Source organism: Myodes glareolus, chromosome 8 (genome assembly GCF_982192425.1).
Source record: "Myodes glareolus chromosome 8, mMyoGla1.1, whole genome shotgun sequence".
NCBI classification, from domain to species: domain Eukaryota; kingdom Metazoa; phylum Chordata; class Mammalia; order Rodentia; family Cricetidae; genus Myodes; species Myodes glareolus.
The window spans coordinates 44,712,885-44,730,869 of NC_142033.1; the positions used below are offsets into that span (position 1 = coordinate 44,712,885).

The window sequence follows — 17,985 nt, forward strand, 5'->3', positions numbered from 1 at the left end:
ACAGTAAGCTGTGTTTAAAGAAAATACTAATGTGCTTGTAATTTTTCTTGAATTTTTGTTTATAGAGTATTCAATTGGTACATTTCACTTGAATATATTTTTACATATATCAAAATCCAATTTTTTCTATTGGTCTTTGAGAGAGAAGACTATTTTGACTATCTAGGCTTGTTCCTTCCAGCACAGTGCCCTTAAGCTTAGGGGGAATGTGCTGTTTCACTGCTCTGCAATGACATGCAGATCTTCGTTCAGAAGTATGCACTTGGCCTTCACCTCTCATCCTTCCTCCTCTGTCGTTACAGAGGCAAAGCCAGAAAAGTACATTTCTTTGATACCTGTTCTATGGTAAACACTTCGTGAGAATCAAGTATTGTATCCCTTACAATTCATAGTAGAACCTGGAATTTCTTGAAACTGTTTGTTGAAATAGTGTACACCTGTCAGAGTTCACTGAGACCCATCGACCCAGCTTTATACTCCGTCTTCCCCTTGAAGGAACATTCTCTTGACAAAGGGTTAAATAAAACTATTAATGGAAAGGGTTTGTTTTTCAACTGTTTCTAGCTGAATTAGCAGCACTGCTTCTCACAGAGCATCAGGATTCACGGCTAGTGAATAAGTTGTCACTATTGCTGCTCAGATGCATTCATATTTCTTATGAATATAACAATGAAAAAGTTAGCACACTCCCAAATCTAGTTCTGTTTTGCTCTGAAAAACATTTCTCTGTCATGTAGTTTCCTAATTTCTCTACTGATGAATATAGATACCACTTTTAACCTCTTTCGCTTTATTACCAAACTATTGCTCTGTAATACATTTGTAGGGAGAAAAAAGTGAATTGTTAACATTTGAGTCATTTCCTCATCTTGAAAAACGAGATATCTGTACTGTGCTTAAAAACCAAAACTCAAAATGTGAAGTATTTTGTCTAAGTTGAAAACATACACTCAAATGCTGTTTACACTATTTGTATACAACACAATTAAAGTGATGCTTTTGTTTTCAGGATTGAAGTCCATAGACTTTCATGTTGACAGTCAAGGAATGAATAGTACTTCTCCATTTGTAACTCTCATTAAAAACATATGTATAATTAGTTGTTTTGATTGTGCCTTTTCTGCTAGAGTGTAAACTAGTAAGAATGACTCTTCCTTATTTGGCTCTCTTGTACATTTGCCTCATGGAGCCTATTTTGCTTTCCAAAATGTGTTTTCAAAACATGAAAACAATGACTAAAATAGACATGTAATTGGATCAGGTTCAAAATGAAAAGTGTGATACAATGAAGCTAATATCGTATCATGAGCTGGGAAAGGAGGAGGTGGTGTCAGTGAGGTAAAGGAGAACACAGGTTCAGAGTAGTTCTCAGGGAATGGATTTCTGAAAGGGTAATAAGTGAGTTGTGGTCTGTATAAGAATTGAAGGCTGTTGCTCTGTGGATGGGACCAAGAGTTCCAAGACTTGAGGTGGTATAACAGTGAGTTCATTTCACAAGTATCCTAAACTTCTCACTGAGGGAAGATATGAGACAAGGAAGGTGTGAGAATCTCGTTGAGAACTTTAAATAAGGAAGGATATAATTGTAGTGTTTTTTTTTAAGTAAGTTTTATTAAATTATAAAAGTTTCCATTTCCGCCCCTCTTCCCAACACCCTCCCACTCCCCCCACTCCCTCTCCTCCTCCCTCCTCATCCCTAAATGAAAAACAGTTATTGAGACAGCCCTGAAACATGAGACCCGAATAATCACACAGAAACTGTATTAACTACAGTGCTGTTTGGCTGATGGTTCAGGTTTATTCCTAGCTAGCTCTTACAACTTAAATTAGCCAATTTCTGTTCACCTATGTATCACCACAAGGCTGTGTGTTTCCAGTAAGTTTCTGGCATCTTTCTCCTTTAGCAGCTACGTGGCGTCTCCCTGACTCTGCCTTCTTTCTCCCTGCATTCTACTTGGTTTTTTTTTTCATACATACCTATATTCTTCCCTGCCATAGTCCAAAGCAGATTCTTTATTAACCAATGGTAATAAGACATATTCATAGCATACAGAGGGGATCTCACATCACAGCACTATAGAGCCAAAGGAAGAAGCAGGAAGAACATCTGTGTGGCACATGTTCTTGAGTAGAGACACTATGCAAAACGTAAAGATTGAGGAATATTTTTGAGATAATGTGAATTTTTTTAATTCGTGGTCTATTTAGTTTGAAAGAAATAGTAGAAATTAAGGAGGACCTTAATTTTTGTGTTTGGTTGTAACAAGACTTATTTCTTCCGTTGAAGTAAGGACTTGTTTTTTCATTTTCACTTGAGTTTCTTTCTGAAATGCATATCTAAAGAAATTTTTCATTATCTGAGATGTCATGTTTTATACTACACATAAGTACTGTACCATGTCCATAAAATTGGCTTCGTCTTGCTTGTATGTTCATAAGGAGATCTATCTTCTATTACATTCACTGAAGAGTCTCCTAGATAGTCAGAATAGCTCAGTCTTATGTACATTAGTAGATTGTAATTTTGGTGTATGTTGACATATGAATACTTCATTGTTTTTAATTTCAACAATTATGGAAAATTTGCTGCACTTGGAATAATGATATTATAATAGGTTCATATTTTTAAGTAAGAAATTTTAACACTATATAAACTTCAGGGTCTAAAGAAACACAGGAATAGGCGTGTTTTTTCCTGATAACCTGTTTTTCAGTATGTGTTTCTTACGTTTTTGCTGTGTTTTTTACAGTCTATTTAAATTAATTTTAAGGTCCTAGACAATTGATGATTGTACAGAATATTACCAGAGTGGTAGAAGGAAGTCAAGAGTTCTCATAGATGAAATGAAACTTAAGGTATTTGATATACACAAGTGAACATGCTGCATTCCCAATCAGACTTTAAAGATTCCGGCAACAGTTTGAGGTTGAAATGTATATATGGAACAAGGTGGCATGTAGATTGTATTGAGAGCTGTAGAAGTTCATGGAATATTTAAAGAAACAGTAACAGAGGACTCTCTAGTAAACTCTAGGGTGTTCCATATTTTGAGGTCTTGAAAAATATACAAGATGTAAGAAGCATTGACAAGGGAAAGCATGGGTAGAGACAATGAGTTTGTGACTGGTGTGAGCAGTTAGGGGTCTGAGGCCAATGCAGATATCATGGCTTAAATGGAATTGACTGTAAGATGGGGTAGTATATATTTTTTCACACTTTCCTACAGAGGTAACTCAGTCACTAGAAGAGTCATACAGGCCATGGTCAGACATGAGGAACCACCATTGTTCATCATTGCTCAAAGTCATTTTACATCAGAGAGAATGGTAGCTTTTTTCATTTTTCCCAGGTCATTGACTACAGAGCAGTTATATCCTGGCCCACTGGGCAGTTTAAGTCATAATGGAGAAAGGTTACTTGCAATCAGAGCAACCGCTGACAGCAAAGGAAAGGAAAACTCAGTTACATGGCTATGGATGTAGGACAATTAATATATCTAATAATATAAAATTATGTATTTAAGTGATTAGTGATAATTTTTAGAATTATATCAGTGAGTTTAGCTCTGTGAGGCAGGAAAGGCCGTTAGAAATTTTAGGGCGAGGGAGTGAAAAACAATATCCAAACAGTGAGGGAACTACTTGTCCCATGGCAGTGTTTACTAATCACAGTGAGTTTAAAGTTAGCTCAAAAGTGAAGTGGGTCTACAGAAAAGTCCTCTGTATTTTTTAATCCATCAATTACAGGCAAATTATAATGAAGTTCGGGGCTTTGAAGAAACAAATGTAAGTAAAAGGAAAAGAATAAGAATTTGAGGAAAATTATAAGGAAGCAAATTTACAAATTCACCATGCAATCCAAGCCAGGGTAAGAAGGCCAGGAAAAAGGAAGACATAGAAGAATAATGATGGTAAATAGTATCAGGGGTCAAAAGTCAAAAGAATATCTACAGTGGGTGAAATGAAGTAAGCAGAAAAGATAGAAAGGACTAAGTTGGAAAGTGAGAAGCAGAATTGGAGATTGGCAGTGTGATCATTGACCGTGCTGTCAATAGTACAATACCCAGCTAGATAATCTCTGTTATGTGACTTTTGAAGTCACTTACCAATAGCTTACAAATGTTAAATGAAAACATTCGCTAGACCTGGAATCCCATCCATACACACACACACACACACACACACACACACACACACACACACACATGGAACAATATACACACACAAACACACACACACACATAGATAGAGAGAATACCCAATTATCTCAAGAATTTGTAAGCATAATTTGCAAAGTTACTGAGTTCCTGCTCAACCTGTTTTCTCTCAATTTTACTTGTTCAGAATATCCTAATTATAAAATATCAAAGGTATTTTAACTGTATTTGGAGCCATGACATAAAAAATAATGTAATGAAGTTTGAAACATTTTATGAATTGAGATAAATGCATCCATGATTTTAAGAGTATATATCAAGTCTGACAATAATTGGACCTTTACTGTAGAATGTTTGAGGATTGAGTGAATGTATGTACATTGGTAAAGACATAATATGCCCCTCATTATAAATTACAAGTACAGTATATTGGCCACAATATCAATACATCTGGAAATGAATTATTTGCAATAAAACACTGTGTTAAAATCCTAACTCCACATAAAAAATTTTTGATGTATCGTAAAATTTGAACAAAATAAAGAGTAAGGTTTTAGTTACATATAATTAGAATTCGTTTTTGTTTCATCAAATATCTATAAACTCATTTTAATTTGGTATTCATTGTTTGTTTCTGTAATAGATTGCTATCTGAAAATCAATTTGCCTCTCCTTGCTTCTAAAATGTTAATCTACCCTAGGAAATAAAAAGATTCTTTAAATACCTTTTTGTATGTTTATTTTGAGGATTAAGCACTCAGAGCTTGCATTTTTACCTGTGGGCTCTTATCCCCCCATTAAAAATTTGTTTTGTTTTGTTTTTTTCTGAGCATGACCATGGTGGTGTGGTGGACTCAAATTCAGTCAATAATTTGAGGACAAATGCACCACTCTTTCTGTTATAGTGTGATTTTCACTATAAATGTGTGTGTAAAAGGGTAACATTCCATTGAAATTCAATTAGATGGAAAAGTAACATTTTTTAAAAGGTCATAAAATAGGGCTAATTTTTTCCAGATATCCATGCCTTAGGTCAATTTGAGATATATAAGAACAAATTATTTTCATATTAAATTCACCTTGGATATAAACAGGAAATGTTTAGTTATTTCTGCTACAGGGTTTAGAAAATATAGACAAGTACATTTTTGCTTTACAAAAAGACTTGCCATTTTTCTCCAATATTTTCTACCATTTGCTTTGATAAGTAGTACAGAGGGTGTGCGTTTGAAAGTTAGAAATTGAACTGAGACCTCAAAGCTCGGTTCACTTAAGAATTTCACATCCTGGAGCCATGTGCCTGCCAGAGTCAATGTCGAAGTAATTACAAATGGCATTCTCACAGAAAGTAGATTATTTGGCGTGGATGTGTGGGGAGCCAAGTGACTTATGTGGTGTAGTACATAATGAAATCACACACCAATGGCACTAAACTCTGTTTCCACAGCATGAGAATGATATATGGCCACCAGCTGGAAAAGAACGAAAACGTTCAATAACCAAAAATCCCAAGATTGGAGGTTTACCTCTGATTCCCATCCAACATGAGAGGAATGCATCCCAGGCCCAGAAGAATATTGAGGTTGGTTATGATTTTGTTGTTCTCTTTTTAACCTTGCCTGTTTATTTTCTTACAACTTCACATGGCTGAGTAAATTAACTACCTCATTGGCTTCAGAAGCCAAACAGTAATCACTTTGCACAGCTCAGCAATGTCCAAGGTTCATAATATATGAAGAAAATTGTGTTGCTAACCCTCTGTCACTTGTTTTAATATCATTCACATTACATATTCATGATACCACTTCTGGTCTTTCAAGTAGCCAAGAAATTTTACCTATTTATATAGAAACCCTGACTGCAAACCTGGTCTCAAATCAATTTCCCAAGATTACTTATATAGCCTTTGAGTAAATATGGAGCAAAAATATGCCTGAATCATGTTATAGATACCTAAGGCTAGCATCACAGTCCAACTGTGGAAACTTGGGATGTTTTAAAGGAACCACAGGATAACTTCTGAATATTATTATGAATTGTTACAAATAATTTGAGATTTTTCAAAGAATTGACTGTATTTTCCTTTTGTCATCTTGTGATGTGGGAGAATATAACTACTGTATCTTGACAGAAAGCTGCATGTCTTGGAAAAGAACATGGCTGCTTACTCTCAAAACTCACGTTGGGAATGACCCTTGGAATAGTACCTTAACTGACTTTTTCAAAAACAAAAATTAAGAAACAAACAAGTAAAAATAAACCAACCTACCTAAAAGGTCATATAAATTATACATTCTTTGAACTTTAATTTGGGCTAAACTGTTAGAATTAATCTTTATAAATACTGTAGTGAGCATATATTATACACGTTTCTTGTGTCAGAGTATACTTGAAAGCTGGCATATGTGCTCTTGCCTAACTAATGTTATAAGAGGAAAAATTAAGTATCTAAGAATCTATGACTGCACATCTGTTGATTCTATAACTAGAGCCCTACTTTGCAGGGCTGTGGGCTACTTAGCCAATCAAAAATCTAGATTGCATCTCATTAGCACTTGGGCTGGAGAATCACAACTTGATCCATTAAAGGCATTTGCCTTTCAGTGACCAGTGTCCTCTGACACTGCCTCATGACCAATAGAGAAACACAAGATAAAATGTTAAGATTAAAAATACATTAAACAGTATCACCTATAGATAAATAAATCTACAACATATTTCCTAATCTCAAAACCACAATTTTAAGTATAATTTTAACATGCGTAGGATAAAAACAAACAAACAAACAACAACAAAAGACAGATAAACTAAAACTAGGAAGAAGTATTGGAGTTTCTCATAATAATTCTATGAAATATTAATTGCTAGAAAATATATGAATAATTAAAATAAAATGAAAAAAGTTTTGTACCTTTATTGTCATTCAATACATTTGCCTAAGAGTTTTTTTAAATACCCTAATACTTTAAAAACACTAAAACTTACTTTAAATGGTATAAAGGCAACATTAATCAAAAATAAAGTTTTTCATACAAATCATTATGAACATTACTATAGAATTATATTGGAGTAATACAATTATATAAGAAGATATAATAATAAAATGCCTAAAGATTTCTTACTTTTGGTTTAAGAAAGGAAAGCAGTTTCAAATTATCATGTAGACTGTGTTGCTGAGAAATAATGCAGTCATGCCATGACTCGTGGGCAGGAAATGCTGCTTTGCAGAGTAGTTCTTGGCTTTCTAGAAAATGCACTTTTTTTTTTAAGTGCTCTTGGAAGGAAGTTGTATTGAGTGCCTCATCCAGGGAGGGAAGTGTTCCCGGAGACTTCTAACATTAGATTGATAAATTAGTAAATAGTAAGACAACTAAAGAAATCTAGAAATGAATATCGTTGGTCGTGGAAACTTCTTAGGGAGAGGCAGATGTAATATTGAAGATTTTATAAGTTTGATACTACCTGTGGCACACCTGCTTCTAATAAATTGTGAACTCCTTTCTAAACTTTGCATCCTCAGCCCCTTCCCTGTATGAAACTAGTAACCCCTGCTTTGTAGGGCTATTACTGGTAACTAAGTTCTGCTGCACAAAAATGATGTCTGCCTTACAGCTGATACACATTGAAATGAAATCATAAGTAGCATGGGAACTGCAGTGGGATAATTCATTCACCTCTGATACTGCATCTAAAGCTGGACATGATAATGTGAACCTGTATTTCCAGCCTCTCAGATTGGTGTAGAGAGGAGACTTGAGCCTAGAGTTACCGGATGATCTGGGCACCCTGTCAAGATCTTGTCTCAAAAGAGATCTTTAAATAACACCTGTAGAATAAAAATAATGAAGAAAAAAATGACTCACTACAAACAAGAACAAAGCAAAGGGTAAATTAGAATCCCAGTTTGTCTCTGTGCCTTCACCCTGTGGCCAGATGTACCTCCCATGCCACTCACCTAAGTGTTGCTATGCAAACCACTTGATCCTTGGGTTTTCATTTTTGCACCTTACAAAATAGGCAGTGAGTAATCATGGAAGCTCTATCATAGAAGCTCAAACATTCTGTCAGACCTTAAACTTCATGATGTGACTATCCATTTTATAGCATGGATATTATTCATTAATGCAGAAGCTCACCAAGTGAAGTCATTTAGGAGTTTCCCACACTCATATTTGTATGTGTTGGTCACATTATTTATTCGGCATCATTAGATCATATTGGTGACCTCCATGTCTGGCTTCATGAGGAAATCTACGAGCACCAAACAAAACGTGTAAAGAATTTGCTCTGAGAAGCCATTCTCCATCCATTGCTCTGGCTTTGGCACTGGGAACTGCTGTCTGAAGCTGGGGGAAGAGTTGCATTTCTGTTAAACCAAGACGACACAGACTGGCCCTTCCACAGCATACTCCTGCTTACCTTTACCTCCTCCATCTCTCTTTTGAAATAATGACCTCATCATTTAACACCAATGCAATGCCACCCTTTTCCTCTGTCTTTCTTTCCTCACAGCATGTCACATGCAGGGCGCATAACATATATCCTGTAAGTTATGTAAAGCTCATGTGATCTCCTTTTCTTCCTTTCCCATTCCTTGACTTTTAACCTGTTGCTTCTATTACATGTTCCTACCTTTATAAATCACTAATGCTGTCATATTTTTTAACACTTCAATACCCCTAAATTATGCATCTAAGACAGTCAAAGGTTTTGTCAATTTATTAGTTTGTTTTGGTCTTGGTATTTTTGCTGTTTGATAGTTGAAAGTTAGTATGAAGGATCACTGTGAAATGGATGATGGATGGATATGTAGATAATAGACAATAGATATAGATGGATAGATAGATAATAGAGAGATGATAGATTGATGATAGAGAGAGAATAGAGAGATACATGGATAGATAATAGAAAAATACATAGAGAGATGATAGAATATAGATGATAGATAGATAGATAGATAGATAGATAGATAGATAGATAGATAGATAGATAGAGATGTATACTTACTGAGTTCTAATATTCTGAGAACCTGAAGTGATTTCCCTCAGATAGATATTACCCAGCCAATGAAAATCATCATTTCTAACTTTCAGAATCTATCCTTTGTTCATTGAAGGTGATTTAGAGTCTGCTCTTGGACCTGCTAGCCCTTTCTGTACATTTAGTAAATGTATGCTCTAACCCACTGATGCAAAAGTGAATATTAACACATGCATAAAGCATATTCCAGTGACTTTAAAAGTTGACAGGGAAATTAGAGCAAGTGTTATATGGGGAAAACTGCGCTGCTTAAACATGTTGGGAGAAATGTGAACCTGGAAAATAAATTTAACTGATTTCTGTGCTACATTGTTTCTTAATTTCTTTATTATGATGACTTATATTATAATTCTGAAATTAGGGGCTATAGTTCAGAGACATGGACATAAATCCAGACATGTAAAGGTCAACAATGGAACTTTGTTTTATATCTGCTGGGAGAGGGAAAGAACACATCTCTCCAATGGAATGGCACTGGGTGTATCATCAGCCACTCTGGGACAGATCTCATGTTCATGAGTAGTTGACTAACTAATGATAAACTTAACAGGTTTTAGATGTGTGTTGATTTGTGTTATAGTGTTTGTTTTGTTTTATTTTGGGGTGATACATTTTTTTCTATGTTTTGTTCTTATATTGTGTTTTGGGTTTGCTTTTTGAGAAAGAACCTAAATGTGGGTTGGCAGGGAGTAGGAGAGGATCTCATAGACTTGTAAAGGAGAAGAATATAAATAAAATATATTTAAATTTTAAAACTGTTTTATTTAATAAAACACTTTAAAAATTGTTGAAAAGAAAAACAAAATCCAGACATGCAAGTTGCATAAAACAAAATAAAATTAGAATATGCATCATAGAATATAATGAACTTTAGAATGGGAAGCATGAACTGTTTGCTTAGTGTATTTTGTAAATATCAGTTGTCTCAAATATTGCTTTACTGTGACATTTAATTTTCCACTAATTTTAGAGCGCAAGAGCAGAACTTGAAAGGCTGAGACTTTGTGAAAAGCATGATCGAGACTGCATAGACCCCAGCTTAAAAGACAGAGCCTCCATCATAGCCCACTGCTTGGAGCACAAAGATGATAAACTTAGAAATCGTGCCAGAAAACATCGCAGTTTTAACTGCTTGGAAGACACAGAAACAGAGATCCCACACAGTCTACCAAAGGGCTATAAAGGTCCAAAGACTCCAAAGAAGACTGAGGACAGAAACAACAAGACAACTTTAGACCATGATCATAAGCTGCCATCAAAAGTTATCGAAGAACTTAGTGTGGTTCTCCAGAGGTCAAGAACCCTTCCTAAAGAGTTGCAGGATGAACAGACATTACAGAAATAAATCATCACACAAGTTATATTTTTTTAGCATTGTGTACGATGTGTGCAAACCAGAAATCGAACTGTAATTATTGAGTTCTTCTATCTAGACAAATTTGTCTTTATTTAAGATATTTGTTTATGTATACTCAAGCATTTAAAGAACATTTTAAAATATGTATATATGAGGTTAAGTGTAAGATCTACTTTATTTTGGTCTGGAGACTTGTAAAGTTCAATTGTATTAATTGTAATAATTTCTTGGGTCACTGTAAGTGGCCAGATCTTTGAAAGTAGATGTGTGAGGGTAATTTATGAGCAGAAATCTGTACTGTATTGTGTAAAATGCTGTGTGTACATGAAGCCTATGAAATTGTATCATATTTTGCACTTTGAGAAGGCTGTATATTAAGTTGCCATGTGTTTCTAGGTTTACATAGGTTCCATCTTAGGGAAAAGATAGGGAAATGAGTTCAAAAGGGGAAAGATATTGCAGTCGCTGTTCAGCCTACATTGGAAAGAAAGACAAGACATTAAAAAATATTCTACTAAGGAGGTGACCTAACATTCATTCTAATTCATCAAGAAACAAAGCATGTTATGGAGTAACTGCTTATTATGAAAAAAGTCTCAGTGTCTTAAGTGTTTTCAACAATAGTATCCAGCCAGCTCATGACAGTGGTGGCATGGGCCACTGTCTTTAATGGTGTGAGCAGACAAGCCACAAGACATATTCAGCACACCAGAGCTGTCCGTCAGTGTCCACTCAGAGGAACTTACTTTGCACTGAAGAGTGTGTCCATGAACCCAGCACGGATGTCATTTACACTGTTGCTATATGCTGGTGATTCCTTAGGGCTCCCAACTGTATTTTTGGTACGAACAAAATTCATTACCATGGGGTCTTTTGCTATTTTTCCTTTATTCTATGTTTCAGCTGTTGTTGATGTTGTTTCATTTTTACATATAACAATATAATGCTTACTAATGTAACATTATCATTCTTACTTCTGCAATGTCAGTATCAACTGGATGTGTCAATGTATGCCAATGGCTGCTTAGACGACATTTGCAGGCCGGTACTTCACATTCCATTCAGTCTTTCCTTTCAACCGGTGGAAACAACATAGCCCTGTATTTTTGTTGCCACATGACGTACAGATTTGACAATTTTCATGAGTCAGAACTACACTAGCTTATAAATGGCTCAGGTCAAAGACAGTGCTTTTTGTTAAATTGGAATTTACATAGCAGATTTTTATTCTCAACACTTCTTAGTCCGCTCCTATAGGTGGGTCTTTTTTTATTTAAGACATGTGTATGTACTAAAGCCCTTATTTCAGCTGCTGTCTCACCGTGGATAAACAAGAGGATATGAAGCACTAAGTCTGTCTTCGCTCAGCTACGTTAACCACTTATATTTGTTATAGCAGATAGCAGAGTTTACCAGGAGTAAGTGGTATGTATTCTTTAAATCCAAATAAAATGTTAACTGAAATAATAAGTAAAACTGCAGAGCAGTTTTATGAGTTGGTGTCACTGCTGAGGACTAATTCTTCAAAGAAGATATCATGTTGTTTGGAAAGAAAAAAATTAATTTTAATAAACTTATTTCTGATATGTAATGATATTTATATTTTTATGAAATAAAGAGACATGGAAATCAATATCATTGGCCTTGTTGAGGAAGTGCTATGCTCCTGGACCTACCCTACTGGAATTTCCCCTGAAAGTTAAGCTTAAAATCTGATCACTTCTGTTTTTCCTCTTTTCATGAATAATTGTCTTAATTTTAAAAATGTAACATAAGGGCTAACGGCTATATCTCACAGATTTTGAGTAAAAATTAAAATAGTTTTACAAGTCCACTAGATTATGACTCTTCTATTTTTTCATTCCTCTCAGAAATCTAAAGTTATTTTGGTGAAATGAATCAAGTACTTTATCATTTTTTTTCTGTTTAAAAAAATGGAATATGATGCAACTCACAGTCCTTTGTCACCTTAAAAACACATCAAAATAAATGTCCTTTTATTTTAAAGACTGGATACATACATGTATTTCCTTAAAGGACTCAACAGTACTCACTTTCATTTCTGTTCCCATAAACTCCGTTGTCAGCCATGATCTATAACGACATTACACAGAGGCTCATCAAAATGGCCCTGAGAACTGAAAGCAGGATTAGTGAAGGCATTGCTCTGACTTGCGTATAGATTGACTGCTGATTGGCCTTGCTCATTAAGTTTGTCAACTTTAATTCTAAAGTGCTCAAAGACTGCATATTGCAGAAGGGAATGCTATAGAAAATGTGAGTTGCTCTTGAACATCTGATTATCATGTGTGAGGATGACTCCCACTCTTAACAGCTTATCAGAATTTCTTCCAAGACAGTACTCAATTGAAGTGAGAGGCTTAAAACGGGAACGTTTTGCCAACACATGAATCTATATTCATTACTACTTGGAAACCAGACACTAATGAATCCTACAGATTACTAAAGTGTGTCTTTTAAAAGCATACAGTTATTTGGGTTTAGTAAACTTTCAAGTGTTCACAACTATATTGTCTTTACCTTCTCTACAATGACTGCATATGTAGAATGTAAAATTGTAATAAATCCTACCTTCTCAAAGTTAAAACTTTAAAATTGTTGATTAAAATATATTTAAATCACAGTAATAACTGCTTCATACATAGTCATTTTGTAACTATATTGTCTACATGTAAAATTTATTCATGCATAGACGTACATTATAAGTCAAGTATATTAGGTAAATAATACTAATAGAATGAGGACCAATCCATAGTAATGTGTTTCTATAGTTCTTATTTTACCTAAATAGATATTGCTGACTTTCAAAATGCTTCAAGCAGTTTTCTTTTCCTTTTGTGCTAAAGTGCATACTAATAAAGCTAATTTCCACATTGTATTGGTTGAAATGTCCTAACAGCTCACATTTAGCCTAAACCTTCAAATTCTCAAAAAGCAACTTACCTTGAGATAGATCTTCTCAAGAGTTGTTTGCATTAACAGGAGAGCATGAGAGTGTGCCCTGTTCTGTCCTGAGATGTTCCCTTGGAGGACTTTAGCGCATCTAAATAAACAATGTGGTTTCATGGCCACCAGAGGACCAATGTATCACAAACTCTGTGTCACCTCTTCTTGTTGCTTTCCATGTCAAAAAATGTAGGGAAGAAGGATTAAGCAAGTCATTCAGCTCGTGAGTGACAGACTATCTTTTCAGTCTAGTGCAAGAATGGCATTAAAGCTTCTGAAGTTTCAGTTAGAGAAAAAGTGAGTGTAAAATTTGTAGGAAAACTGTTGTAATACAAGGGTACATATATTACCTACAAGACAGCTGCTTAAAATTATTTATTATGCATATATAATATGTTATATATGTGTGTGATATATATTATGTTAGTATATGTTTATAATGACACATTAAAACAGATGAAAGTGAGAGCTACAGTAAGGTGGTAAGTAAAAGTTCCAATATATCACTAACCCTTTGAAGTACAAAATAAATACTGACATCTATTTTATGCCTTTTGTACATGTTTTTAGTTTAAAACAGATGTTGAAAGTAAGAACCTGAAGTGAATATATTCATTCTATAAAGACAGTAATTTTCAACAAAACTGGTATCCCCAAACTTCTATAATACAACACACTTTACAGCCAGTAGCTCTTTTTCACATAAACACATTTTTTTTCTGTAAGAGAGGTCATTTGTCCAGGGAGATATAAATGAATAAACTCTTCTCTCACTAATACAATTAATTATAAGCTTCGTGATGCCAAACCCAAAATCGCAACCATAGGGGAAATTGCCACCCTGGACAAACAGAGGTGTTGAAAAGCATAAACCAATTTTTCAAATATGCCATAGCAAATGACATACTATCACATGCTTTCTACATATGGCTATCCTGATGAAAGGGTTTTTTTAATATTCATATACACAATACTACAAAACTTAATGGATATAACCACTATTCTTGAATAAATTTGAATCAATCCTGTATCTTAATGAATTTTTCCCCAGATACTCTATTGCCATTTTAAAAAGGTGAGTAGTCTTCAAAGAAATATCTCTTCTCTATTAAATAAACTTAGGCTCTGGTCCCAAAGAATATTATGCTAAATTAAAAATTGTCTCTTTCTCTGAAATAAAAGTGGTATTACACGATAGAAGGATCATAAAGAAAATGGATTATTCACTCATTTTCCTACAACGTAAGAAAAAAGGAAATTAAACATCTAAATAATATTTTAGAACTTATTAGGATAGGTTACATGTTGAACATAAGTTTTTAATAGAAATATTTATGTTCTTGTAAGTATGCGTCCACAAAATCTGTTGGTATAGTTTGCACCATGTGTGTGTGCATTCATAAGCAAAGCATCCACACTTGACAATTAAATATTATTTTAGATTTTTAAATCATTGCATATTATCCAGATAAGAGCTTTACTGGAAAGACTAAGCCTCAATCAGTGGCAAATATTGTGACCATGTCTAGAGAATGCTTCAGTAATATTAAAAATATTTTTTAAATATTTCAACCAATATAATTCAAACACTATAAATGCTTAAGTAATTTTTAATATAATTGACTGTTCAAATGAAAATCAATATTGGGAGTTGTTAAATATGTTAAAAGATGTGACCTACAATCACTTAATTTCATTAAGCAGAAATGCCTTCTGTAACAGCATAGATATGAGCAACTTCTAGTTTTACACATAGCAGGATACATAACTTCCATATTATCATATATGCATTTATGTATGTATTTTGTTCTGAGACAAGACAAACAAAAAAAATGAAAGTGAAGGCCTGTGGAGTGCCTTAACACATTTTTAAATGATTGTTTACAGGAGTAATTTTTCAGTAATAACTTGAAATATGTATTATTAGAGATGGACTATTCTATGGTAGTGGAATGATTCTTTTGATTAATGGTGTATTGTGTTCTTATGCTCTTTGGGTGACTTTTTGTTTCATTTTCCCATAATATTTAAGTGCAAGATTGGGAAAGTCACTCTTATTTTTTCTATATTGCTGTTCCATTTTAATCTGGATTCCAAATCTGGTATTTCAACTCAGACTAATATTTGTTTTCCAACTTGATTTAGGATATGTGTGTTTTTTAAATTCTGCATGTCATTTCAAAAATTGATTAAATTTAAATGCACAAGAAATTACTATTTCACTTAGGAGTACCCATTGTCTTTCTACTTACCAATGCTGGTAGAAAAAAATTATTCTGAAATAAAATTGTAATTTTTATGGTTGAGAACTCATTAGATACTAACATTTAAATTTTACAACTTTAGGCTGTTTTCATATTCCATTTCTCTATTTAACAACAATAAAGTTACTTTAGTATAGATATTTTAATAATTATTTTTTCTTTCCAACTTTCATATAAGAATATATTACAATCTCATTACTTTCACATCTCCTCTAAATTTTAAATATAAAGCTATTTAGCTGTAAATTGAGAAACTATACTATAATAAACTATAACATAACAAATAGATAACACTGTTTTCATGTAGTCTTAGCTCTTAGATGATCATTGGGTCTATACTAATGATACTGGAGACCACCTATTAGTAAAATTAGTAACAAACACAAGTGGGGCACTAAATAACCTTAGAAAATCCTGTACAATGGTCCCTCAAGATATCCCTGCATGCACCACCTTGATGAACGTGTCAGGAACTGTTTGTTTCTACACAAAAGTATAAATAGTTATTAAGAAATATAAAAATAGCAGGTAAATGGATGTGGCTAGAAAAATTCTACTGAGTGAGGTAACCCAGAACCCAAAAAGACAAATGTAGTATATATTTACTTATATGTCAATGTTAGCTCCTAAGTCTTTGACAAGCAAGCAGACTACAGTCCATATAACCACAGACACTGAAAGAAAGTAAGGGACTAGTGGGAATGGAAGGAATTCCTTAGGAAGGGAATTAGAATAGTTAATTATAGACTGATGGAGTGAATGAGGAACTAAAATGGGAGGATCAAGTGAGGAGAGGGAGGGATGAGGGGGAAAAGGTGGGTTGTGGGAGAAACAGCTAAAGCTAAGGGCCATTTTGAAGGGTCATGTGTAAACTGACAACAGAAGCAAGTTTAAATATATACACACATGTTAGAAATCCAAATGGAGTCAACACATAATGGAGCATACATAGCTACATCGCTCAACACCAAATGAAGCCTTCACTACTGAGAAAGCATTATATCATTTTGAATTGTTGCCCAGAGGGGCTCAATGGAAACTGCAAACCAGGTTTTGTCAAAGCTATTAGTTGCTCTCCACAAGCTGATGGAGACAGCTTTACCTTTCTTCAGATATCTCCATATGTCAGAAGACAACATCTACATAACCCATTAAACATGGAGAAGATGAGCTAGTGCCTAATTAGAGCCTTCACTCTTATGGCATAGTGTTATATTACTGGAAGGTACCCTGCATGCTACCAGCGGAGAACAATAACACAAACCCAGCTACAAATCTTTGATCCAAGATTGTGACCTGCCTGTAAGATACATGGGAACAATAAGTGGCACAAAAGATGTGGGACTAACCAACCACTCTCTGATTGAATTTGAAGTCCTGTCTTAGGATTTCTAGTATCAGTGAGTGGTTTTCTTAATTGTAATGCTCTCTATATTTATTATTTCTTCTGTGGCTGTGTGTCTATGTTATGTGTACGTGAGCGTGTGTGATAGTATCTCAACACCATAGATTGACTAGCAATGCATAGCTGAAAAATTCTTTGAACTGCCTCAACTTCTGCAGTATTGAGATATCATATGAATCACTGCACCTGCAATTTGTGGTTCTAGGGATTGAACTCAGGCACTCAAACATGCTTGGGTAGCACTGTACCAACTGAGTCACAACCCTGGCTTTGATACTTTTTTTTTAAAAAATGACAATAGAGTTTTGTTTTTCATATAATATATTCTGATTAAGGTGTCCCGTTCCCCAACTTGTCCCATATCTTCCATACACACCCAAATTCACAACCTTTCTTGCCCTCCCTCTTTAGAAAACATTCACAATTTTCTGGGTTGCACCAAAGAGCTTGGACAGTTGCCCCACAGCAAATGTAGCCTTTCTCCTAGGATTGTGCTAGCTCTACTTCACAGATGCCCTTGGAGTTCGTCATATAGTACAGGAACCCTAAAATGCTCAGAACTCCACTGCAACTTGAACCTTAGCCTCTTCTGTGCTCCCATCAGTTACCCGGAAACATGACGCTAAGGCTCAGCCTCTCTTCTTGACCCCTTCAGTTTTGGGGTTTGCACTACTATTGAGACTGCACCTTCACCAATGGCCTGGCATGGCCTCTGACAATAATGGGCTGTCTTTTGGAAGTATAAGCAAAATTAACCCTTGATGCGGGAGAATTGTCTGTATTCTGTCAATCATA

The 17,985-nt window shown here is 34.6% G+C and overlaps 1 protein-coding gene across 2 annotated transcripts in view; it reads left to right on the top strand.

The window, feature by feature from the left end:
* Arap2 (ArfGAP with RhoGAP domain, ankyrin repeat and PH domain 2) overlaps positions 1-12,391 on the top strand; it is a 170,969-nt gene extending 158,578 nt beyond the window's left edge. For both annotated transcript variants that reach the window (XM_087909032.1, XM_087909033.1), the window contains 2 exons: positions 5,605-5,739; positions 10,168-12,391. In XM_087909032.1, coding sequence (XP_087765158.1) covers positions 5,605-5,739; positions 10,168-10,542 — 510 coding nt within the window. In that variant the 3' untranslated portion in view covers positions 10,543-12,391. The remainder of the gene's footprint in view (positions 1-5,604; positions 5,740-10,167) is intronic.
* The last annotated feature ends 5,594 nt before the right edge of the window (positions 12,392-17,985 follow it).